This window comes from Cetorhinus maximus, chromosome 20 (genome assembly GCF_964194155.1).
Source record: "Cetorhinus maximus chromosome 20, sCetMax3.hap1.1, whole genome shotgun sequence".
Lineage (NCBI taxonomy): Eukaryota > Metazoa > Chordata > Chondrichthyes > Lamniformes > Cetorhinidae > Cetorhinus > Cetorhinus maximus.
Window position 1 is genome coordinate 54814484 of NC_135898.1, and position 26773 is coordinate 54841256.

The window sequence follows — 26773 nt, forward strand, 5'->3', positions numbered from 1 at the left end:
TGCTATTTACCTCCAGGGAGAGTGATTATTTGCAACTGTTGTGCAGCATTATAATAAACAACTCTGTTCCACCTTTATAGTGCAGTCATTGCATCTATTCTATTAACTAACTGCTGTTTAAGTATAATCAGCAGAAAGTAAGGTTATTGAATTTTCAGTTACTGGTATCTTATATCACTCAAGAAAATCAACAAAAGCTGCTATAATTTTACAGTATGTAGCTTGAAATCCATAAGGAGAATTTGTTTAATACCTATTTGATCATTTTTATTATGTAAAAGTCTGTTTGCTTTCATCTTTCTCAAACAACAATGTGCTAATGGCAACTGCACTTCTTATTAGGAGAATGTGAAATAGAAAATTACAAGCTTAAAAATGGAACTAATGTAATGATGCATTCCTTTGCAGAGGTCGTACAGATCTAGATATGCACAGTCTATGCATAGATGTACAATACCACCTGACCATCCTGATTTCAAACGAGCAAGAATTAATGCCTACAACATCAGTGATGTAAGTTGTTGGATTGACTATTGCCTGATCATGGCCATTTAGTTTGATCTATTTAGTGTTTTTCTACTGCCGGAGGATTATAATATATCTATGTATGATTGCATTTTATACTTGGTGAAAGTTTGCAGTTTAATGACACCTAACACTCCATATGTCAACACCTGTATATGGAGTGAGCCTGTGGCTTAGTGGTAATATTTCTGCCTCAGAGTCAGAAGGTGCAGGGTTTGAACTCGGCTCCTGACAAGTGCAGATGGGGTTGTGCCCCTGAATTGCAGGTTGACATCCAGTCATAAGAGTCATAAAGTCACTATAGCACAGAAGGAGGCCATTTGGCTCATCGTAAGTGGGATAGCTGCAGCTGAAAGGGCTTCAGAGCCGCCCACCCCATCCAACCTCTTCGCCATATTGACCAATGGCTTATGGGTCAGCACCCTATTATTTTGGCCTGTCAGTTGTAAATTAATCTGCGAATCATTCCTCTATTTCCCATATTCTCTAGAAAAGACTGTGAAGGTATGAAAACAACACCACCTGTACATGTATGTGGAAGAGCTGAATTAAAAAACACAACAGCTGTCTTATGATTAAAGAGCTGGTGTTCAGTCAGCTATAGCCGTATAGATACTGTAGAGCGTCAGCATGACATATGCTTCCTGCTGCTTCAGCAAACAGCTTCTGTATGATATGCAAACCACTATCACTTATTTTAGACAGCAATCAGTTTTTAACAAGTACTTGATGTGATATGACATTATAGTAGATAGTGAAATTTGTCATTTTACTTTCTACTATTGATTTTTAATGTTAGCCTGCTGGATTCCAGTTGCTTCCTCCTAGGAATGTAGGGACAGTTAGACCAGAGCCACCCATTGGGTGCCTCCTGGTATCCAGCCCATGGGCTGGCTTATTTGCTGATGGCAGGGCCCCTGCGCCGTAGCGTAAATGTCGTGGCTGAGCCTGCCTCAACATGACCAGCTTGCTCTGCTTCAATTTTGCGGGCGATTGGCTTCTAAGGTATGAGGCGGGACTCCTGTCCATCTCCGGGAGCACGTCCCGCCTCATAGCGCTGCCAGCCAATCACAGGCCAGCAGCTTCACACTTCCAGCCGCGCAGCCGGAGCAGTGGGCACAGCCGGGCAGGAGGCCCAGGAGGAAGAGCAATCATGGATGACCTGGAACCCAAGAAAATCTGGGATCGTACCAGGCCCGGGTTGGCAGGCCCCAGTGAGGGGGTTTGGGGGTGGGGACGGGGGTCGGGTGGTAGTGCGTGGTGCTATGTTGGACAGTGCAGCGGGGGAGGGTGGATTTAGAGAGGCAAAACTGTGCGAGGGAACCTCCTACTGGCACGGGGGGCTTGGGAAGAAGGCATGCCCCCCCCCTTTCACTGGCCAGCAGCTGGCAAGGTCAAACCTGCCGGCCTGCACATTGGGCGCAGACCTCTCCTGCTGCTCATTAGCAGCAGCAGGACGAAGCCCTTAAAGTAGGCATTAATAGCCCAATTAAAGGCCCTATTTGGGCCACAGGCGGGCAGACCAGCTGATATCTCCCCTGCCACCCATAAAATTGTGGTGGGGTGGGAAGGTGGCGGGAACACCACAGATAGCACGGCACCTTAACTTACCGCTCCACGTGCCAGTTTTCCCACCCACAGAGGGCTCATAAAATTCAGTCCTAGGTGCTGGTGAAGGAACAGTATTGAATGGGAATGATATTTTCCAATAGGGTAAGGAGGTCTAGGGGTGAGATGGGAAAATAAACTGTGTTATTTTTTATTATTACAGAAAGCTTACAAGACATCTTGGGAACAGACAAGAGCACTGGGTTATGACCTTAGATTGGACGCTATCCCCTTCCAGACAGCCAAAGCGTCAAGGGAAATAGCCAGTGATGTAAGAACCAGCATTTTCTTGCAAAATCTCGCAAAGATTTTAGGTTTACTTTACATGTGCTCTAACTACATCACATAGTGACTAACAACCTGCTTTTCACCTGTTTGAAGATATGGAAGATTAAAGGATTTTATTGATATGACTACAAACAATCTCCTCTGTATCTATTCATAATGAAGTCTGTTGCATTTCTGAGATTATATAAAGCATACAATTGTGGAATGAATAAAAATTATTTTGGTTTTACAATGCAATACATTGGCCGGAATTTTCCGCTCCCCTTGGCAGTGGGCGCCATGGCGGGCGGGGGAGGGGGGCTACAATTCGGCGTGAGGAGCAGGAATCGGTTTCACGCTGCATGAAATCACAGTGGGAGGGTCTAATGATGTCCGCCACCCGGAGGCCGGTGTGAACCCGATTTGCATCCTGCTAACGGGATGCAAAGTAAGGCTGGACTGGGATCATCACCCCCACGCCCGATTTACTGTTACACGCCGACCCAGAACACATCTGGACAAATGAGACGTGCAGGTGTACCCCCTGTGACCAGGCCCGGTGGGGTGGGGGGGGTAGGGGGGTGGGGGGGTAGAGGAGTTTGCAGTGGCCTTCCATCGTGTCCAGCAGGCGTCCCAGAGAGATGGCTGCCGACACCTTTGCTTTCGGGGCCATCTGCCGACTGGAGCAGTCCTGGTCTGTAGGCATGAAGTAGGCTGTGCTCTGATGTGCTTTAAATATGGTGCCCAGAGCAAGGAAACGCTGAAGTCATTGCGTGGCGGCAAATCTGAGCCTGCCCTCCAGCGATCCAGCGTGTTTCCCGTGAATGAATTATTAATGAGGCGAGACGCACCAGGAATGGGACGATATGGTGCGAAAATCCGCCATTGTGGCTGGCACACATGTCGTCTCTCATGCCCACTACCGCACTTAGTGCGAATCTGTGATGATTGTGTTAATGTCACTGAATAAGTTAGATTTTGGTCATTTTCTTTCCATCAAGTAATACACAAAAAAAGTCAAAACCTATTTGTATTTGCACATTATAAGCAGGCCAATTACGATGTTAATGAAATCTCCATTTTGCGATTTGTTAAATGATGACGTACCACTCATCGATGATACAAACTGTACATTTAGCTTTAATAATGCTAGTTGTTTGTAAATATGTTCAATTAAAATGTTTTCCTTTTCTCATAGTACAAATACAAGCAAGCATTTGTGAGAGAGAAGGGTCAGCAGATTGGCTTCCGCAGTGTTGACGACGATACAAAAATGAAGCACTTCTTGGCTGCCAGCAGACTCCAGAGTGCCAAGGAATACAAGAAGGAATTTGAAGAGGGCAAATCCAAGTACAGATTGCACATGGAGCAACCTGGTTTTGTACAAGCTAAAAAGAGCCAGGAGCAAGCCAGTAACATTAACTACAGGCAGTACTTGCATCAGTGGACATGTGACTCTGAACAGCTAAATGTGAAGCATGCCAAAAAAGCTTACAAACTACAAAGCGATGTAAGTACTAAGGCACCATCTTGATTTTACCAATCATGCATTTAAACTTTAACAGACAATATGTGAACTTTATCAGGGCCAGGTAAGTTAGTTTACACACAAGGGATGAATTATGGCTCGGAAAAATGCATGTAGTGATATTGTAAACATATTCTTTTAGAATATTTACCATGTCACTGCAAATGGTAACTAGAGGAATTCTGCCAAGGCATGCTCCTAAACATGGCTGGAACATCTGGAGGAGGTCAGTCAAGGCACTTTTCCACAGTGAGGAATACAAAAATTCTGATGAGTGGAATGAGCCAGCTGTCACTTGCACAGTCCTGGTATCAGGCTCGTATCCTTGCTTTCTTTTTTAGGGAATTCTAAGAGATGCAGGGGAATCTAAACGTAACTAGAAAATATGGTTTCAGTATATGAAGAAATTCATTTGCAAACTCGGTATAAAAACAATAAAGATTTCGAATGTTGGTAAGCCTAGCTTTTCCAACAACATTAATACTTGAGTATAGTTTCCTTTGTTGGCTTGGAGCACAATACTATTTAGGCTAAAGATTTAGAACCTCGAGCTGGAGAGATGGGAGCGTGGAACAATGGAGGGATGTCATGGGGGGCGGTGGGGTGCAATTTAGGAAGTTAGCCAATAGGTTGTCTGCACTCCCGTCTTTCTCTCTAAAATGTGTTTCTGGTGTGGAGGTGGGTGCTTCTTAGTAATTCTTATTATGTCAACGATAACCCAGTCATTTTAAGGAGTTAATATTTGGAAAATCTCATCTTACGTAAGTATGTAGGTCCATCTTATTTCATGCTGACTTTGCAATTTCCTTTATCCTTATACTTCAACCCAGTTATGTACCCTCTCTTTTAGATTCACCTGCACCACCGCTATTTTCTCACAGAAATACAAAAGATTGAGTTTTACTATGGACTTTGGGACCCTGATGTCAGGGGCCCCGAACCTGCATTTACCAGACGTCAGACTGGTGGAGCTATTTTCTCGAGGGGGCCTCCTAATTGGCTGCTTCCGGGCTTGCCATCCAATTAAGGATGGTGGATGGGCTCCCAATACTGCTGGTCAAATCGGAGAGCTGGCAGCTCTGAAGCCTCAGTAGCCCCATTGGCAGAAGTGGGCACTGGTGAGACAGGTCAGGGGTCAAGAGGATGCCTCAACGTGGGGGCCCCTTCGGGGTGGTAACTAAAAATTAACATTGAGGGGCCAAGCAGGCAGCCATCTCCGATTGGTGGCGAAACCCCTCCAGATGGCCCTTTGGGGCCATGTTAGGCATCTTCTCCTGCATGCCCACCCCTCTTTGGGGTAGGGACCCTCTGGCTCCGCTGGTTGCCTGGACTGCCGCTCGGGGTGAAATGCTGGTGAGCACATAAAAACCGCCCCTAATTCTGTGAATTAGCTGTATCCCGTCCCCAGGAAATATGCCTGTTGTTGGGAATGCATTGAGGAGCCATCCTGATGCAGCTCCCTGCTATTTTCCTGGCATCCCTGCCCCCTAGCCCACCATTCCAAGGCCAGGAAAAAATCAGCCCCAGGATTCACCAGGAATAGATGCAAAATAGGATTCAATAGATTGTAGATTTCTGTAGATTCTAAATGTACATTATCTGATTGAGAGAAGCATGGTTCTAGTTTTGAAAGTGGAGGAACAACTGGAAAACAATAATTATAACTTAGTATCCAAATATAAGTTTATGTGTAAAGCAATATTAGCACATTTATATCAGTGCATAACAACATCCTGTCAGGGCAGGAGTTCATTTTCCCAATTATGTTTTGCTTTTTTGCTTTACTATTCTAGTTTTGAGAAAAATTATATAAATTGAGCTTGCAGTTCCATTCAAGATAGTGATTTAGTTTAATACATTTTACTTATACATCCCAGTCTATTCACAATAGGAAGAGTAAAGCAAAATAGTACCACTGGCCAGTTTATCTCCTAAATACTGGTGCTACACTGAGTGTTTATTAAAAACATCACTCCACTAAACATATTTCTCCATTCATTGTTTCATTGCAGTCATTAACCCACATAAAATAAATAAACTCATATCTGGTTTACAAAACAGAGGAATGCCACCTGAATGTGTTAAATATTTCTCTGCTGATGTGGCTATAAATGGTTTCTGGGCTTGTATCACTGTGGACATCATTTTATTTTGGTTTCATCTTTTTAACAGTAATACTTGTGTTGTTTAGTTATTGTATATGTTATAGGAATCCAGCTAAATCTTCAATACCTGCTCATTCACTGTATACTTTTCCTTAGGTTGCATACAAATCTGACCTGAACTGGATTCGTGGCATTGGCTGGACACCTCCAGGTTATCATAAGGTAGAAATGGTTAAGCGTGCAGCTGATATGGCGTATGCACAAGGGCTGGACCCACAGGACGCAGCCATTCAGTTTGAACAATTCATGGTATGTACTTTAACCAGTATCTGTAGTGTATTTTACAATGTGACTATGGGCTAATCCTAACATGGGAGAATGCGACTTCCATTGTTACATATTAATAATTAATAAATAATTGTTGACTATTGTGTGTGCACCATAGTATGCAGTTGTACAAATATAATCAAAATTCTCACCTACAGTCTGCAAAGTTAATAGCATCATCATAACCATTATCCCATCTTGACATTAGCCTGGAATTTTCTTGGTGCTGCTCTTGCTTTACCCCAGTAACCCTACTAGACATGCACTGGAAACTGGTGAATATCTAATTTCATAATTCATGTCTTTCAGAGGTATAACTTTTAGCTTTAGGAATTAAAGTGTAAAATGTAAGATAAGTGGGTTTGAGAAATTAGCAACACCCCTAAGATATGTAACATCCAAAGAATAGTCTATCTTTATGGAAATTGAGGCCAGAGGTAGAAACAATGGCTAAACAATGGGCTATTTTGGTCTGCATTTCTTGGGATGTCTACAGTTGTCTGCAGGGGGTTTAAGTTAGCCATATAGTTCCCAGATCAAAGAAGCTAAAAACACCTTTGTAAACAAGGGTGTTTCTTGGGGAGGGTGTACAGGAGTGAACCAGCAAGTCTGGAGAGAAGGTCATTCATCCCATTAAAAATATAAATTATTATGTGAGCCCCAGGATCAGTTTGGATTTGAAGCCAAAGGCCTTTGGGGGTTGGAGCAGAAAGCACCCAAGTTGGTAGGTGTAAGCCCTGAGTTCAGATGGCAGAGGGAAAGAGTTTGCCAAGAGCTATGGAATAGCTGTGGACTAGGAAAATAGAGCTATTAGAAATCCAGAAGTGTTTCTAATGCTCTGTCAAAGTCACTGCTTAGGAATTGCAAGTGAAGCTCAGGCTTGAGCTGAAAAGCCCCAGACCTTACAAGACAGCTGTGGAAAAGTTTGGAGTTAATCCAAAGGAAGTGAATAGTCTTCAAGAACATGATGAGTAGCCAAAGACTTCCTGGGTGGGTAGTTATAATGGATAAGGGAAGGTTGAGTTGGGCTTTTTAGTTTAAAGAATCTGTGTTTTTGTTTTATAGTGCTTGTTGATGTACAGTATAAGCAATTACCTAAAACGTGTTTATTTAATACTGTTAGCTTTACTTGATCTTTATACAGTAAAATTCATTTGCACTAAATCATGGAAGCTTGTGGCTTCATTCTTTCAATAAATCACTGGGTATTCAAATTTCTCTTATGGAAATCATAACAAAACTCTGTTTATGGTGAAGTGGAGCAGGAGCAACATGTAAATTCCTGGCCTTAATTATTCCCAGTGATAGATTTGTTCAAATTTTCATAAACATTTGAATACAGTATAATTATTATAACTCCGTTTGGTCTGATGTATTCAGCAAATAGAAGCTCCCTGGGCTTTATTGAAGCAATTTAAAAAGCAATCTCTATCAATAAGAATTGAAGCATTATGGGCATGTAACAAAGTGATAGTGTGTAAGTGAATCAGATAATATATTATCTTCTATTTTTAAGCAGCACACTCCCTGAGTAACATTGGGTGTGAAAAATGATGAGTCCACCAAAATATAATGCTTTAATATGACAGCCACATTCAAAATGAAAGCATCAGGAACAGTAAGAATATGATACATACATGGTGCACATGCTATCAACTGAATGTCTCAATAAATGTCACCTTCAGGTTAAACTACAATTATGCATTTGGAATTTCACTGACCTGGATCCATTCCTGCTGGAATCTATTCATCGATATAATGAAATATAAAACTTGGAACTTTAGGGATCATTTTCTGAACTCAACCTCCTGGAGGGTAGTCTGTCTACTTAGAATGCATATTGAAAAATTCAGTGCACATCACATATCATGGTCAGACCTTTTAAATGATTGGTCAAAAAACAATGTGCACCCAAGATTTCTGATATGATCTCTGACCCCATGGGAGCATCAAGCTAAATAATTACCTCTTAAATACAGGAAATCATTTGTAGGTCTGTGTACTCAGAACAAGTTGAATGGGTCTTATCAAATTATTGTGAAGGACAATTTAAAGCATCCTACATTTCTGAAGTTTTAATGCTTGAAGCTATCCTTCATACTTTCTTGATCGTTGCACGAGAGAGTGATTGATATCTTATAGAATATGACTAAGACTGCAAACTATTAACACAATTATTATGCATGAAGCTAAAAGCTCATATTCCCCTTTTTATTGTCAGAAAGCTCAGGCAGACAGAAGTACAGAAGAATCTCAGCGGACAGATGTGATGCCAGATGCGACTGAGATGCTTCAAGTAAAAAAGCGCAAGATGAAGCTCACTAAATAATGAAATACTAACACTGCTAATTGCTGTTCTAGTTGTTAAATGGCACATTTTTCCCCAGATTATATATAAGCTACATTTACATTTTGTTTTAGTTTTTAGCGAAAAACTGCATAGATAATTAATGCACCTTCTGTACTGCAAGATACTTTACTTGTTCATTTTCTATTCACCCCTATGTATTATGCAGTTTAACTTGTAACTTCTTTGTCTAAGTGAAAACATATACATTGAGAATTATTTAAGTGTTAAACTTTATATATGTCTTTGGGAATGGAAATTATATTACTATATTATATATATTGGTGTAGACCAATTAACCACCAGTCTATAGTATTGGACTGGCCCACTTTTGCACGAGGCCAGAATCTATTCAACAAATATTCCCAAAAATGATGGGGGTTGGTGGTGGGGGTGGTGGGGGTCGGGGGAGGGGGGGGGGTGGGGTTGGTCGGGGGGGTGGTGGTGTGGGGTGGGGTCAGGTCGGGGCAGGGTCGGAATTTTCTACTTGGGTGCCAAATGATCATGATATCAGAAGTGTGCCAACAAAGCAGTCAGGCAGCCCGAGCCATTTGCGTGTTTGGACCTGATTAACATTTTTGCCACGAGCTATGGGTGCTAAATGGGTGTTCAGCTTCAGAATACTGCCAAGCTGAAGTGTAAAATCAACTGACGGCTAGGCCTGTTGGGAGAAGGTTGGTAGGGGTTGGGGGCAGGAGAGGAGAGGTGTTGGGGCAGCAACAGGCTCGAAGATTTTTGTGAGGCTTAGAGGAGTACTTCTGCTTAAGGAAAACCAAAACCCTCACCTTCTTTGGAAAGGCCTTTAGCAGCCCCTTTAAAGGTCAACAATTAATCTTGATGCTTGAATGTGGGACTAGCAGGCATTGTGCATGTCCCATGCATATTGTAACCAGGAGATGACAGCAGGCATGGGAGCCCAAATTTATATATTTAAACAACCTCTCACCTGTTTTGGACAGAAGCTGAATGATTGAAGCAGGAAAATGGGTATATAATCAATGATTTGAACTTAAATGTAGGGGGCATGATTAAGAAGTCTGCTGATGAAACAAAAATTTGCCTTGTGGTTGATGATCGGGAAGAAAACTAGTTTGCAGGAAGATAAGAGTGGACTAGTCAAATAAATGGAACAATGGCAAATGTAGTTCAGTCTGGAGAATTGTGAGGTAATGCATTTGGGGAAGACTATTGAGGCAACAGAAAGCACAATATATAGTAGAATACTGAAAAGTGTAGAGGAACCCAAGGCCCTCAGAGTGCATATCCACAAATCCCTGAAGGTGACTGGACAGACAGATAAGGTGATCAAGAAGGCAAACGGGATACTTACCTTTATTAGCCGAAGCATAGAATATATGAACTGAGGGGGTTATACGGGAACTGTAGTTAGGCCACAGCTGGAGTACTGTCAGCAGTTCTAGTCACCTCATTATAGGAAAGACATGATTGCACTAGAGGGGGTACAGAGGAGATTTATGCAGTTGTTGTCTGGACTAAAGGATTTTAGTTATGAAGAAATGTTGGATAGGCTAGGGTTGTTTTCTTTGGTACAGAGGGAGCTGAGGGGAGAGCTAATTGAAGTGTGTGTGAGGCGTCTTGATAGGCTGGATATGGAGATCCTATTCCCCATGGTTGAGAGATCCATTATCAGGGGGCATGGATTTAAGATAAGAGGTAGGAGGTTTAGAAAAGATTCAAGGGGAATTTTTTTCATGCAGAGAGTGCATTGGATCTGAACTCATTGCCTGAAATGGTGGTAGAGACAGAAACACTCAAAATGTTTAAAAAGTTCTTGGATATGCACTTGATATACTGTAACCTACAAGGCTACAGATAAAGGACTGGGAAGTGGGATTAGGCTGAATGGCTCCTTGTTAGCTGGCATGGACATGATGGTCTGAATGGCCTCTTTCCGTGCTGTAAATTTCTATATAACATCAGATTTCACCTTTGTTGGTCACCCAGATTTCAGGTGTGAACCAAATGGCCAGCGGTTGAAAACCTCTCGGTAAGTCTTTGAGCTAAATTCATCATTGGGTGCTCCTACTTTCCCTCTGTTTTTCCCCTTCTTTCTCAAATGCCTGTTTTCTATCCTGAAGAGTCTCTGCCAGTTTCCAGCTCCAGAGAATGAATTGGAGACCTGTTTCTCCAGCTGTCACAGGGAGGTGTGCAATTGTCGCTCAGGCTAATTCTCCATCTGATTATTTATCTCTTTTGCTTCTCTTACTGTGAGGTATCGGTCTCAGCATTTATCCATGTCAATGTTTTGAGAGTGAAATCCCAGTGCCACCTCATCCTCCCACTCTATGATACAATATGCAGGTGGCTTAATGTCTTGTCTATCTTGCCACCTGGCACTTGCCTCATACATTTGCACCAAATGTTTCTTATCCAAGGTGTTGATAAACTGACACAACTGCTGAGTCACATTCTAGTTTTGAGTCCCAATTCTGACAAGATGAATTAGCTTCACCAGCCTGGGGTTGGGGGGAAGGTGAGGGGGTTCATAATATTTGCACAATTGTTTTCAAGAACCGATTGTCTAACCTAAGCTTGTAAGAAGTTAAATGTAGAGAGATGTGCATATTTTCCAGAGATAGTAAAAATAAAAATGATTCTAAGTTAGTGCTCAGTATGAATTGCTGTCTTCTCATTTGCTTCAGATTTCATTTTTCAAAGAAGCCATTTGTATTATAATCAGCAATGACCAATATCATGGGGCTTGGTGGTGCAATGGTTGAATGCATGATGCTCCTGTGGGGTGCTTCTGGTCTGTTGTGCAAAGGTAATTCCCTTCCCCCAGGACAGGAGAGGAAATTAGAGGGGTGAGCCAACCTATGACACTCATGTTAATTTCCCCAAAGCCTGTCCCCCACCGACAAGACTCAAGGCAGGAGGGTGACGGAATACTCTCCACTTGCCTGGATGAATGCAGCTCGAGCAACATTCAAGAAGCCCAACACCATCCAGGACAAAGCAGCTCGCTTAATTGGAACCCCATCCATCACCTTAAGCATTCATTCCTTTCACCATCCCATTCTGAAAGATAATTCGGGATGGGCAATAAGTGACTTCTTTCCCTTGCTCTTTCTTCTCTCTACACAAATTGCTTCTACATCTTGATCTTCCAAGCCAAGATCATCTCTCATTTCTGCAATCTCATCTTTTATTAACAGCGCCACCCCACATCCTTTATCTTCTGCCTATCCTTCCAAAATGTCAAATATTCAGTTCCTAGCCTTGGTCAGCTTGCAACCATGTGTCTGTTAACGGCAATCAAATAATTCCCATTTATTTATACTTGTGCCATCAATTCATCTATCTTATTAAAAATACTGCATGCGTTCAGATAAAGTGCCTTAATTTTGTCTTTTTGCCATTTTCCCTACTCTGACCCTATTTGCTGGTGCACTCTTCTTATGTTTCTACATGGTGCTCCTTCCTGTCACACTTTGGTTATTATTACCCATACCCTGCACTATTACCTTGTCCTTTCACTTTAACTTTCTAAATTTCCCCTCAGATGAACCCCCTCACCCACTATTTAATTTAAAGCCTTCTCTACAGCCTTAGTTATTTGATTTGCCAGAAACAACAGTCCCAGCACAGTTCAAATGATACCTGTTCCAATGGTATACCTTCCTCTTTCCCCAGTACTGCTGCCAGTGCACCAAGAATTGAAACCCATTTCTCCCACAACAATCTTTGAGTCAACTCTCTAATTTTATTGATGCTATACCAATTTGCTTGTGACTCAGTTAGTAATCCAGAGATTATTACCTTAATGCTTCTGCTCTTTGCTTTAGCCCCTAGATGTTCATACTTCCTCTGCAGAAACTCTTTCTTGGTCCTACTTATGTCATTAGTACCTATATGTACCACAGCAACTCGAGATTTTTCCTTCCACCCCAAGTTCCTCTCCATCCTAGAAGAGATGTCCTTAAACCTGAGGCTTCTCCAATCCTTTCTTGGATCCCCATACCTGCCTCATTTTTAACCATGCTTTCCTGTCTCTGACCACACACCAAATTTGAAGTATTTAACCTAAGGCGTGTGACTGTCTCCTGGAACAAGGGGGAGAATTTTCTCCCCGTCAGGGGGCTAAGCGGGAGCAGGTGCGGGCGGGCGCGCAGTCGATCGCTGCCCGTGATCAGCTGCACGCTGCCATTTTACATGAGCGGGCCTTAATTGACCTGCCCAGTGTGACGTGCACCTGGAAGCGCTAACCGCTCCCTGTGCAGGCGGGCGGGGTGGGGGGAGAGTTGGGGCCTGCACTGTTTCTTGCGCATGGAGCTGCCTCAGGGAGGTTACTTTGATTATGAAATATTTAAATTAAAAAAAAATTTCAGACATGTCCCCTCGTAAGACAGTGTCACATGAGTTGGGACATGTCAATGAATTGTAATAAAAATTTTTATTTGATTTATAAAGCCTTCATGAAACCTCAGCCTGCCTGTGGATGAGGTTTCATGAAAATTGCGAAGGCCGCCTGGGCTCTTCACCTGCCCGCCAACCTTAAGGTTGGATAGGCAGCCCTGTTAATTATTTCAATTACTTTTTAAATGACCTTAATAGGCCTTTGACAGTTTGGCGGGCGCGCAGCTGACTCCGGTGCGTGACTGCCGAACTGAAGGTCAGAGCGACGGGCGGTAACATTGGGATGCATGCCCGCATCACCGCATAGGTGAGCGGGGCCCGCCCCCGCACGTCGACCAGAAGATTCAGGCCAAGGTGTCTCGGTAACTTTCTTCCTCCCCGATACATCACAATGTCCGAAGCTGAGACTCATCAACGCTGATTTTTCTTGAGTGCAGACACTTACTGCATATCTGGATGTTGTAGATCACACTGGCATCCACTAGCTTTCACATGCTGCAATTACAACACATCATCTGGCCTGCCATATTTCTATTGCATTTTATTTAATTAATTGTTTTTCAAGTCTTGAAATATTACTCAACTGTCTATAGACCAGAATTTTACTGGGCTATTTAGAGCACAGTTGGAGGTAGGAGGGAGTGTCGGGGTGGGGTGCCCATCACCTTCCTGTTGCTATGCCATCTTGCCAGGGGCGGGGAAAATGGTGGATGGCTCTTCTGCCCAGAGCCCAATTAAGCCAGTTATGTGGCCCATTAAAGATGTCTTCCTGCCTCTGATTGCATTTTACCAGCAGTCGGGGGAGACTCCACCACATGGGGAGACAGCCAGGTAAATCCTGGCAGTGTCCCACTAGGCTCTGAGGGGAGGGCCTTCTATTTGTGCACTCCTTGGCCCATAGAGGGGAGTCCCATGGCAATGGCACTGCTTGCCCTCAGCAACCCTCCCCCACCACCCCCCTCAACCACTTTGCTGGAGTCTTTCCGATTTGCCCTGGCATCTCTGGTCCCTAATTCCTGATTGTGAGTGTCAACGCCCAACGATGTGTCCTCTTCCTCTAGGTACGGTCCCAGCAGTGGCCACCACTGCTGGTGGCACTGCTGAGCTTCCGGCTCGCTGATTGGCTGGCAACTCTTGGAGCCTTCCCAGGAGGAGCCAACTATGATAAAATGAGACAAAACACAGGGCAATATGAAGGTTGCAGGAGACCTCTTGTTAGAGTTGCTGAACTCAAGCAGGGTAGCTGACAATCAATCTGCCTAACTCCAATGACGATTGTTTTCTGTCAAGCCCAAGCATCATAATTCTTCCATGAGCTTTACCGGTTTATACTGGGTCAACATTTCAAAGATTCACTATTTGACAGTATCGTGGAGTGGAAGACCCCACAGCATTGTCTCAGGACAGAACAGGAACTGAATTATCTACTTACGTGTACAGAAAATGGTAAACATACAGTTGTCAAACAGATGTATACATTAGAGTAATAAGGATTACACTAGAAATCCAAATCAACCTTATAGGACAACTATGGTACGAGCGTTGCTGATTTGACTGCCTTATTGACATTCTCCAAATGGTAGCTGTTTCAGCAAGTTTCTGAAGTTTAACCATTAAATGGAGTCTTTGATACAGGAAGGAATCCAAATAGAGTGTCACCTCGCATAGTTTCTCCGAGTGGGATTCAAAGCAACTACTGCATTCTGTTCCAGGGAAAGGGTGCGGGGTTTCCACCAGAATGGAGCTGATCCTCGGACAGATTGAGGAAAATGCAGGTCTATGTGTCTGATGAAGGGGGTCATCATCAACCCAGAGCATTAAATTTCTGTCCACAGATGCTGCCTGTAAGTAAGAAATTGAGCTGCTCAATACTTCCAACATTTTATGTTTTCATTATGTATCAAAATGTTGTCTGAGAAGTGGAAAACAATTTCCCTAGTAGCACATGGAATTCTGAAGGAGTGCTCAAGAGATGAGACATGTACTGAAATACAATAGGTTCTCACTGCGGGTCTCATTTGATGCATGCCTCATTGACCCAGCTGAAGGTGGCAAGGTAGGAAACTAATGACAAAGCACAAGTGGTCACATGTGAAAGGGCAGCAGCAAAAGTGATAGACAGACCAGGATATAGAGCAGTTAGTATCTGATAGACTATTTTAAAGATCTATGCCTAGGCAAACAGCCTTCATTATTGCAGCCCGCCTGACTGCATGAGTACTAAAAATTGAAACATAAAAGAAACTGACACAGTAGACTTAATCCACAAGCAGATGATATTTAATCTTGCATGATGTTGACAATCCATGAAACAGGCAAAGAGATAATAAGAATCACCCCAGACAGGTGTGGATTGCTTCCAAACAGGATGAAACACATAAAACTGTTTTAGAAGTGTCATTGACCAGATTTAAACAGTAAGATCTTTTAATATCTAAGCATTTGAGCAACTACTGTAGGCACTGTGTGAAGCTTAGGACTCTCAGCAGTCTATAAACAGGAGGGAGACTAAGTTTGCAGGCTATGACTTAAAAAGCATGTGGAACTGTGCACATGCAGCTACTGACAGAGCAGGGCAAGAAAGGAATTGAGCTTCTGCCCTTCGAATGGGAGCATGTGCTCCACTTCCATGATGCTTGATTAATAATTTCTACAAGTATGCCAGTTTGTTTGATCTTCATTAAAGGCAGCCCTGGCATTTAATATTCCCTGCACCCATTGCTGCAATAATTATGCAAGCAACTTCAAAGCAAAGATAATCACGATTGGTGTGCTGCGCATAAATTTACCTTATGTGGAGGAGATGTTATGCAGGAACATTTCAGCTTTCTTTGCCCATCAACAATCCGGTGTTAATGGCAAAAGGAGGAATGCAACTGCTGGATACAGGATTGGTTACAATAGGTTGTCATTGGCTGGTGAGTTTACCAGCTCATCTGCTCTTCCAGGAGTTCTTTCTTAGAATCTAATCCATTGACACTTTTTGGGTAGCAGTTTTACAATGACACCATCACCACCTATATCTGCTCTCTCAGAGTTACATTGTGAGGATTGTCCGTTAACATACCACCATTTAAGTCAACATGTGCAATGCTGGCTTTGTGTTTCATGTTGTTTCCTGTGTCTGAGACCCAGCCAGAACGCGGTTACTGTTTCACATCCTTGGAAGGTCAGATGCATCTGGGAGGTTTAACCCCGGCACTAACAGTCACGGCAGAACATTCTGTCGTAGCCCATTGCTAAAAGGCAATAATTGATAAATGACTGCAGTTATTATTTATTTATAATTATTCCAGCAAAGTAACCAGCCCAATATAGGTGGGAAATTGTTGCAATCCTGACAAGTTGAAAGCTTTGTTTAACAATTTGATAATAATGGCTGTCATTAATTCAGGTTGCTTTTGAGTATAGAAATCCTAAGTGACAGTTTGGGTGCCCTCTGAGTTCACTGCTGAGAAAATTGAAGAACTTTTCATGACACTGTTGAAAGACAATTTAGTCTCAGTAGTTGAAGACTTGAAGTATCTAACAAAGCAATACATACAGTCAGTATCTCAACCTTCATTCATATCATCCTTTGACACCCACTTAAACATTAATAATCTCTTTTATGCAGGGCTGACTTGTCATATCTGATTCTCAGGAAGCAATGCAACAGAAACATTACATGAAAGGGTTTAAAAGCAATGTGGTTATCCAGAATGAATGATCAACACATTGGTACCAGAAAAGATGACCAGAGACAATTGTATTTGTTGGAATGCATATACCACTGATAATGAATGAACGAGTGGCAATAATCACGCATAGGTGAAAAGGATATTGGCCAGAAACCTTTTGGAGATGTCAGCCAGAATTGTGCATTTTATTTATACATTTAAAAAATCAGCTTCTTTTATTTAAATAAGAAATAATTTCTTATGTAATTAAATAAAATCACAATCGTTCATATTTTACGGCCAGTGACAAAGGACGGTGCATACTGCAGACCTTGAAAAAAGCTCTCCACCAAGACCCAATAGGCTCTAGAGCATCAATTTCCTCTATTACAATGTGACTTTGAATTTGGGACCATCTGTAGGGGATCTGTGGTGTCCAGCAACAGTGAAGTCATCAGTAGCCTGATTAGCCAATCAAATTGAAGAATTTTCACAGGCAACAAATAAGATGGTAAAACATATGGATTATAATCCACCTTTTTAACCATTTTACAGGAAGTGAAATAAAGTTTAGAACATACACATGGGATTAAGGTAGCAGCTGAAATATCATAAACAAACTTAAAAAAATAATTTTTATTACTATGTTATTCTAAGGGACTGACAACCCACACTTGTAAAATAATATTTCAGGCCTGGAGAAGCTGTTTAGCAGTAAGTTAATTCAGTACTCAGTTACACTTCATTCAATAAGGCTTAAAATTTTCAACGGTTTTTGCAGTAGGAATAGAGCATAAAAAGTTGAAGTTCACATCAGATCATTGATTTTGTGTTAATTGCAAATGCAAACACTTCAACGATGCATCCTATGGGTGAACATAGTATCAGTGACAGAAGTTCTATATTTCTGTGCTTAACTGTGCATATGTGAATGCCAGAAGTTGCTGCCATTACAAGTGCAACCTCTGGGCAATTATATCAATCAAGTTGATGCGTATTCTAGCATTTTCTGTTTTTATTTCAGATGTGTACCTGTGAAATTAAAGCAATAAGTTGTCAAGAAATTGTAAGAAGAATATGACCACTCTCATAATTAAGAATGAAATTATTGTCAGCAATGCTATGATATGAATAGTTAGTAAACTTATAACAAAATCCAGACCACTATTTTGGTGGTCACTTGTACCGTTTATCTTAATGGGTTAATACCTCTATTAAAATAGCTGAGAGAAGGATTTGCTATGATCACACTAAGAGCAGCATGTTCCCGCTGAAGAGCAGGGGGGGCGGGGCCCGCTTACCGACGCGTAAAATGATGCGTGGTGACGTCGGGCGGGCGTCCTGATGTCACCGCATGTCATTTAGATTTTCAGTTTGGCGGGCGCGCAGCCGAGTCGGCTACGCTCTTGGCGAACTGTCAAAGGCCTATTAAGGCCACTTAAAACCTAATTAACTCAATTTAATGAGCTGCCTGTCCAACCTTAAGGTTGGCAGGCAGGCGAAGAGCCCAGACGGCCTTTGCATTTTTTATGAAATCTCATCCACGGCCAGGATGAGTTTTCATGAACTGTTTTAAAATCTAATAAAAATGTACACATTTATTCTTTGATATGTGACAGTGTCACATGAGAGGACATGTTTTAAAAGTTTAAAAATCCTTTATTTAAAAGTTTAACACTGAAACAAATCTCCCTGAGGCACCTCTGTGCCTCAGGGAGACCTCTGCACTCTTTTGCGCGCATGCGTGAAAGAGCACAAGGAACCACTCAGGGAATCTGCCCCAGCTCGCACAGGGAGTGCACAGCGCTTCCAGCTGCGCGTCATGATGGGCGGGCCCACTTAAGTAAAATGGCGGCATGGACCCGATCAGGGGCGCTGATTGGGTTCACGCCCACCCCCGCCCGGCCCCACACAACCCCCCTGACGGGGTGAAATTTCTGGCCATTGTGGACAGTAATTTGGATTCTTGTTACACATTCTCCTGTAGTAAATTGTTTACGAGTGTTGTAATGATAAATATAAGTATGAAATTAAGTTCTGCATGGTGTAACACTAGGAGAATAAATGAAAAGACAATTATCGTGCTTCAGTTTATTAAAAATATAATATGCAACATTTTTCAGCCTTTCAAAAATCAGCATGGAGTAAAGTGCGATCCTTTGTTTCATCTCATCTTTTGTCTGATGAGAATTGGGACTTCTAGTATCTTAATTTTAGAATTATTGTCACTAATTACCAGCTGCGATGATATCATGACATACTTCCCTGTTTATAAACAATGTTTTCTCTGCAAGGCATTCTTTGTGAGAATACACTACACCTTTAATACGTCTAAGTAATAATTTTAAAACAACTAAGAAACAGGTTAAGTAACGCACCCTGTAGGTATTTTACTTGAGAATTATTTAAGTTCTTTCGACAGAATCATGTAGATGAGAGTTAAGCATATTTAATTTAATTTCCATGTTGAAAAATTAGTCACTAGTTTATTATTTCTTGAATCCAGTTAAGGAATGTAGTGACACGAGCATAAACACCAGGTTTACTTTTCTCTCCACAGCGATCACCCCAGCTCACTATTCCATAGACCTGGTAATGTCCATCCTTCACACAAGTCAGCGGTCCTCCAGAATCACCCTGTGACAAAGTGAACAGTGCTGAGTTAATTTGTTTCTTTTGTTTCTTCCCATTTGCTCCCTTCCCTCTGACTGTTGCTGGGATACAGTCCCACAGGAGCCTGCAGCTATCTATCATCTTGCTCAAGTGGCCACTCACCTTGTGTTCGCCTCGAAAGTGAGGGTTGGCAGCTAATTGAATGTGAATGTGAAAGCCAGCAGCAGTTCTCCCTTGTCCACAAACATGCACTGGGAGACACTGGAATGTGACCGGGGGAGCCTTGAATTCTCTCCCCTTTCCAAGCCCAGGGGTACCGAGGCTAACTGCAACACCTCAACTGCTACTTTGGTTGAGAAACAGCTGAATCACTGCAGATCTGGGACCAATGACTCCCGCAGCTTTCTGGTTTGCACAGTTTCCTACATTACTTTCTAGTATTGAGGAGAAAAAAAAGCAAAAATAGCCATAAAAAGTGCAGCATATTAACTAAAAAATGGCCAAGCAGAGACGTGCTGCATAGTTCTCAGTGAACAGAGTCTGCCCATGAAATCAAAGTATGTATGTATAATCACAGCAATGTACAAAATCGCCAGAACAAAACTATTTAAGGCATTTATTCCACAGCTGGATTTCTCTTCCAACACTGTCAATTTAAGCTGCTTCAGAACTGGGTCTACAAGATTTGACCTTTAAAAATAAGTCTAAATGGTCATAGTTGTGCTAATCATACAGGAATTTCAATAGCAGAGGCTCAATGGGTAGATCCAGAAGAGTGGTGTGAAAATACAAATGGAAAATCCCACTGAGGCAGCCGGGGATGGTTTCCTCCAAGAACATGTGAGGCAGGCAACTAGAGTAAAGGCTGCGTTGGATTTGGTGCTGGAGATTGATGAGCCACCAAGTAACTATGTGTTACTCAAAGAGGTTGGAAGAGCAGGTTTGGGAAGTGAGAAAGGGCCTTGTAGAAAATGAATGGAAAAACAATGCTAAAAATCAAATAGGAGGAAATGTGATCATATTGAAATTATTCTACAAGGTGAGGGGAAAAAAATAATTATTTTTAATACAAAAAGAGAAACATACAAAACCTAATGATTTAGTCGAGAAGTTAGGTTGAACCTAACAATCAAACAGATTTATTTTATAAGGAATCAAATAAATAAGAGAAGGGTTAATGCAAAAAGTACCTAGGGAAGCTGAAGAGAGTATTAGAAAGTATAAGTAAACGAAAAACACAAATCACAGAGTCCAGCCAGAGGCACTGAATGGCAATACTCGCAGCAGAAGGAAGGTCAAAGAACAGATGGGTCCATTAAAAGATAACTTGGGTAAAACTATTACAGATGATTAGGATATGGGAAACATACTGAATGGATTTTTCACATCAATTTTCACAAATGAGCACTGGAGGCAAATTCCAGTCAGAGTGAATGGGGCTCAGTGAGCCATAGCATATATAGAAGTTAGTGAACTATGTTACACACAAACTGGAAGAATTAAGTATCCATTAAGCCCCTGGGTGGAATAGAATATATCCTGGAATCTTCAAGGAATGAAAAGCAGAAATTAGTGATGCTTTGGTTGATGCTTTTCAAAGGTTCATAAATGTTGGACAACTGGAAAATTTGGTACATTTTGGTAAATATAGTTCCAATATTCAGAAAAGGAAGTTATACACAAACCTGGGCCCCATTTTCATTCCATCGTCATGGCAGTAACACTGTGAAAATTGCAATACAACAGTTATCTCCCTAGTCCTGCTGAAGCCCGAGTCACCACTATATTGGTGGGGACCTTGAATTGGGCAGCCTAGGCTCCAGTTGGATACAGGCAAGAGCCATATATTGCCCTGTACTGAGGCATTTATAGTTGTGCAAAGATTTCAGAATAAAGCTAGTGTTTCATTAACAAGGGTTTTCATACTATTTACATTACGTATGCCTTGGGAATGCAGGAAAGCTATTGCAGGATTACACAAATCTGGCCGATCAGACTCGATAGAAGATAAGTGGCATCCAATACTAGAGTCTGTCATGGAATCAGGAACAGCTGGAATACAGTGAAGCCACCGATGTTCTTTAGGGGCTAGGAGACAAACAAAGGGACTCGTCTTCAGAATGTGATCACAGTATATAAATACTTTGACTACAAGAGCAGGCCAGAAGCTGGGCATTCTGCAGCAGGTAACACACCGTCTGAATCTCCAAAGTCTGTCCACCATCTACAAGGCACAAGGCAAGAGTGTGATGGAATAATCTCCACTTGCCTGGATGAGTGCAGCTCCAACAACAAGAAGCTCGATATCATCCAGGACAAAGCAGCCTGCTTGATTGGCACCTCATCCACCATCTTTAGCATTCACTCCCTCCACCGCTGACGCACAGTGGCAGCAGTGTGTACTATATACAAGATGCACTGCAGCAACTCACCATGGCTCCTTCGACAGCACCTTCCAAACCTGTGACTCACTACCTAGAAGGACAAGGGCAGGTGATGCATGGGAACACCACCACCTGCAAGCACCCCACCAAACCATACACCATCCAGACTTGGAACCATATTGCTGTTCTTTCACTGTAGCTGGTTCAAAATCCTCTAACTCCATCCCTAACATTACTATGGGTGTTCCTACAATACATGGACTGCAGTGGTTCAAGAAGGCGGCTCACCACCACCTTCTGAAGGGTAATTAGGGATGAGCAACAAAGCCAGTGACACCTGCATCCCACGAATGAATAATAAAAAAAGCTGTGTATGCACCAAATTTGTGGTACCTTCTGCTTTATGGAGACCTTAAATGGTCTGTGTCTACTAAGTCGGAAAAGTTTGTTTTGTATTTGTTTTCAGGTTGTGGATAATCAAAAATGAAGGAATGGTTGTATGGTGGAGAAGTTGGTCCTATCATGCCCATTTTTGGGTGTGGAATTCACACTTGGAAGACCAATTTCCAGATGTTATGAATTTCACTATGAAGAGTATATATCCTTAAATAATTAAAGGTACTTAGGAGCAATCAGATTAGAGCAGTCAATTCAGGCATTAAATATGAGACCAACCTGGCAAGAATCCACTCCTCCTTGTTCTAAATTTCCTGCGCAGAGCATTGTATTATCAATGACACCATTGTAAGATGTTGCTTTATTGCAAGATCGTTGAGAGATTAGTTTTACAGATGCAACCAATAGGTATTTTGAACTATTTCCTGAAAAGAAAGAAAATGCATGAATATCGAGTTTTAGAGTATAAATTTAACATTGTTTAATTGATTTTTTTCAATATGTAGAATTAACATGATGGATTTGATAACCTGATTCAGTTGTACCCCATCCTGCAATGTAACACTCTGAGCTGAGGGGTAACTCAACATCTGGCAAACATAATGCTCTGACATATTTGGTTTCCTTGCTGCACTGTCCTCCAACACTTCTCAATTTCAATAAGGCTGAAATATAAGCATTAAGTTAGTTCAGGATTTCCGTGCATCATAACTAATCTTGGGAGAGAACTGAGCCATTTATAATGTTGGTAAAAATCTTCCAAAATGTATTACACAGCAACCAGCTACAAACCAGAATGCTACTGCTGATGTTTAATTTTGAAATCGGCAAAATGGTGTAAAAATGTTAAACGATAACAGATTCAGGAAAAACAATTCTGCACCTATTATGGAAATCACTAATATGGAGACTCATTTGGTGAATCTGTCTCCCTGACTGGAACTTTCCTCCCGGGGATAACCATATTGAGAGTTCAGCTGCCTTTTGAATGGAAAAAATGGAGGAAGCATATGCCTGATTCCCTAAGCTTTGCAACAGGATTGCAAATTTGTAAAGCTGCTTCTTATTTGTTCAAAGTGTATGAGCATCAACACATGGATAACTAGTGTGGTTTTATCCATAGAGTTGGCATAGCATTAAATAGGTAGAGAAAAAAGAAAACAGGCAGAGAAAAAAAACCTGATTATTTTTCTGAAGCACTTCCTGCCAAAATGGGATCAGTCATCTCATAATGTCAATGATTTTCAGCTTGCATCTCATTAGCTGATAGACTAGATTAAAAAACACAGTTTCCTCACCAATGTCATTGCGCAAGGCAGAGTCTGTTTCTTCATAGTTTGGATGCACAATAATTTTCTCAACATCGAACTTCTGTTCATTTAGTTCTGTTTGATCTATATTGTTTTTCCCAAGTAATACTTGATAATGCTGGGCTTGTGTGCTACAAGTCATTGGAGTGGTAAAAATAATTAGATTCTCATAGAAGGTCAGTGCACAAATTAAATTCCATTATACAATCATTTGCATAACAACCCATGGAAAACAACAGAGGTTTAAACTGGCAGATAATTAACAAAACCTTATTTTAGCAAGCAAAATGGATAACTCCAAAACAATAATACTACTGAAATGTTAAAAAATAGTTCAATCCTTACTCTAATTATCTGTTTTCTACATTCTCTTTTCTAATTTTTCTGGTCTTTATTATGTAATTTCTATATTCTCTAATTCATTCTACTTTGTCCTTTCCTATTCCACTAACAGGATGCTGCCATCAAGCCAAAAGGACGGTCTGTCTACCACATAAATGAATAGTATGATATATGAATTTCAGCGCCAGTGCGATGTAGGCCATACTTCCCGATGACTGACAGGTCATATCAGAACAGCACGTCCCTTCAGCTATTTGCAATAGGCAGAGTGCTGACTGTACTGAACCAGCCTGTGCTTGCAAAACTCACAACATAATGTCTATCATTAGATGTGTTTCTGCAATTGGGCAGCACTTGCTAAGCAATCCCAAGTCTGCTAAGAATTACACTAACAACCAATCTAAAATTATCAGCTCGTAATTTGGCTCACTTATACCTGCTAGAAGCTACATATATTCATTCTCAGGGACCTGTCCTCAGCATGCAAAAGGAACATGACCAGGCATTACACCTGTTTTGAACTAAACAGAAGCATGGGGTCAATAGTTCCTTGGTTCATTCTCCATGGCAATGCCTCAACCAATCACTTGCCAACCAATCCGCACCTTTTTCTCATGCAGTACAAATTGTTGCTCCCTTTGAAATTTGGCATTCTTGCATCTGTCCTGATGATTGCAGGTTGAAAAGCTTCGACAACATGTCTCTTTTTTCAGCATTACATCGGGGCAGAAATTTTCGCTTGGTGGGCGGATGCGTGCTCGACCTGCTCAAGCATGAAGTGACGCTTGTTGACGTTGGCTGAGTTGTGCTGACGTCAACGCGCAGTCGCGCGATAATTTGGTTGGCGGGCAAGCGCTGGAGCCAGCAGCACACCCACTGACAATTAAAAGACCTATTAAGGCCTTTAAGTTATCAATTAACGTAAAGTTTTCTTTGCCCGTCCAACCTAACGGTTAGCGGCCAGATGAAAAGGCCAAGCAGCCTTTGCATTTTTTTGGAATCCTCATCTATGGGCGGGATGAGGTTTCCAAAAGCAAATAAAAATAAAATAAAGGCTTTAATTTTTCATTAATAACATGTCCCTGCTCATGTGGCAGTCACATGAGGGGGGACATGTTTTATGGCATTTTTGCTTTTTAAATTATTTTTTATACCTCATCATGTCCCTGAGGCACAGAGCTGCACGGAGATTATGCAGTGCTCACTTGCACACATGTGTGAATTTCGCAGCCAGCTAGCTCGCACTCCTGCCCTCCCCGCCCCGCGCCCCCCCCCGTACAGGCAGCACTAAGCACTGCCGCTCGCGTTTCACGCTGGGCAGGCCTTCATTGGTCTGCCAGTGTGAAATCGCGGTGGGGTGCCGAACACGGGCAGCGGCCGGCTTCCTGACTGCCCCCGCCGAGCACTCGCGTCAAGGGCAAAACTCAGCTCCAAGTGTATTAATGCATCCTTCATTCACTAGATGGAATGAACTTATGTAAGGCCTAATGCAACCCCTAGTTGTGCTAAATCAGCAAAGAAAGGACTGTGGCTAAATTCAGAAAAAACTCTGGGAAATTGTTCCCTTAACAAAGACAATCAAATAAGCTCCAGGGCCAGAATTTTTAGCTCGGCAGGTGGGCTTGCACCCGACCTGACCGAGCGTGAAATGATGCGCGATGACGTGGGCCAAGCGTGCCGACATCAATGCGCAGTCGCGCGATAGTTTGGTCAGAGGATGCATGTCAGAACTGGCAGTACGCCTGCTGACAATTAAAAGGCCTATTAAGGCCATTAAGTTATCAATTGACGTTAATTGCTCACTGCCCGTTCAGCCTAACGGTTGGTGACCAGGCGAAATGGCCAAGTGGCCTTTGCATTTTTTTGGAAATCTCGTCCACGGGCAGAATGAGGTTTCCAAAAACAAATACAAATAAAATAAAAACTTTATTTTTTAATTAAAAACATGTTCCTGCTCATGTGACAGAGTCACATGAGCAGGGAAATGGTTTTATTACATTTTTCTGCTCTTTATTATTTTAAAAAATATCTCTTCATCTCCCTGAGACATGGAGCTGCCTCAGTGGCCTTATTCAGCACTCTCTCACACCTATGCACGATGTTCGCCTTTGGCCTGCTCTCCCTCCTCCCACCAGCTGCACAGGTTAGCGCTCAGCGCTACCGCTCGTGTATCGCGCTGGGTGGGCCTTAATTGGCCCACCAGCGTGAAATTGTGGCACACTGTCGATGGCGGGCGGTGGTCGGCTTCTCAACCTTCCCCGCCCGCCCCCGGCGATCCTGCAGGTCAATGACAAAATTCTGCCCCAGGAGATCATAAGTAAGCTCGTGGCCAGGATTTTTCTGTCCTGCCGTGGTGGGGCCTATTGCAGGGATTGCAGCAGGCCAGCCAAAAGTCCATTGACCCTTGATGGGACTGGAAGGTCCCTGGCGGCAGGTGGGGCTGGAAAAGCCTGGCCAGTATATTGAATACACTGGGTATAAGAATGATTGCCCATGCATTAACATGGCCTGAGGAATTGGTCAATGCCTGTTCCTAGAAGCATAAAGTTGTTAAATGGCAGTTGCTTTAAAATTATGCCTCATGAAAACAGTGCATGTGATTTGTTCCTGCTGATGCTATGAATCTTTCCCTTAGCCTAAAAGGAAAAAAATCAAAATACAGCAAGTTGGACCATGCTAGTACAAAAGTCTGATATAGGTGGAGCATACACACTGAATGAGGCTGTTCAATCTTGTTTGAGGCCATCGTACCACAAATGGTAGGAAAGTTTGTTCTTATTCCAAACTTTGCTTGATAATGTTGAGAACCCTGATTTGGAATCAAGATCCTTTCAGTTTTTTTTGAATGTAAATACTTCCAAAAATGAATTTATGGATTAGTTCAGGGTTCAATGGATGGGATTTTCTGCACCCGCCTGCTGCTGTGATCTCCCAGTCCCACCCCAGCCAATGGACTTCTGGCTGAGGAGCCGCCTCGCCTGCGGC

General features: G+C 42.3%; 2 protein-coding genes across 4 annotated transcripts in view; one reads left to right on the top strand and one right to left on the bottom strand.

Annotated features, from left to right (window-relative positions):
• nrap (nebulin-related anchoring protein) overlaps positions 1-9095 on the top strand; it is a 119492-nt gene extending 110397 nt beyond the window's left edge. For both annotated transcript variants that reach the window (XM_078564700.1, XM_078564701.1), the window contains 5 exons: positions 409-513; positions 2297-2404; positions 3599-3910; positions 6190-6342; positions 8582-9095. In XM_078564700.1, the coding sequence (XP_078420826.1) occupies positions 409-513; positions 2297-2404; positions 3599-3910; positions 6190-6342; positions 8582-8689 (786 nt within the window). In that variant the 3' untranslated portion in view covers positions 8690-9095. The remainder of the gene's footprint in view (positions 1-408; positions 514-2296; positions 2405-3598; positions 3911-6189; positions 6343-8581) is intronic.
• Positions 9096-18819: 9724 nt separating this feature from the next.
• LOC144694384 (factor VII-activating protease-like) overlaps positions 18820-26773 on the bottom strand; it is an 82322-nt gene continuing 74368 nt past the window's right edge. For both annotated transcript variants that reach the window (XM_078564703.1, XM_078564704.1), the window contains exons 10-13: positions 23435-23577; positions 22667-22801; positions 22416-22561; positions 18820-19380 (exon numbers count right to left, since the gene is read on the bottom strand). In XM_078564703.1, the coding sequence (XP_078420829.1) occupies positions 19225-19380; positions 22416-22561; positions 22667-22801; positions 23435-23577 (580 nt within the window). In that variant the 3' untranslated portion in view covers positions 18820-19224. The remainder of the gene's footprint in view (positions 19381-22415; positions 22562-22666; positions 22802-23434; positions 23578-26773) is intronic.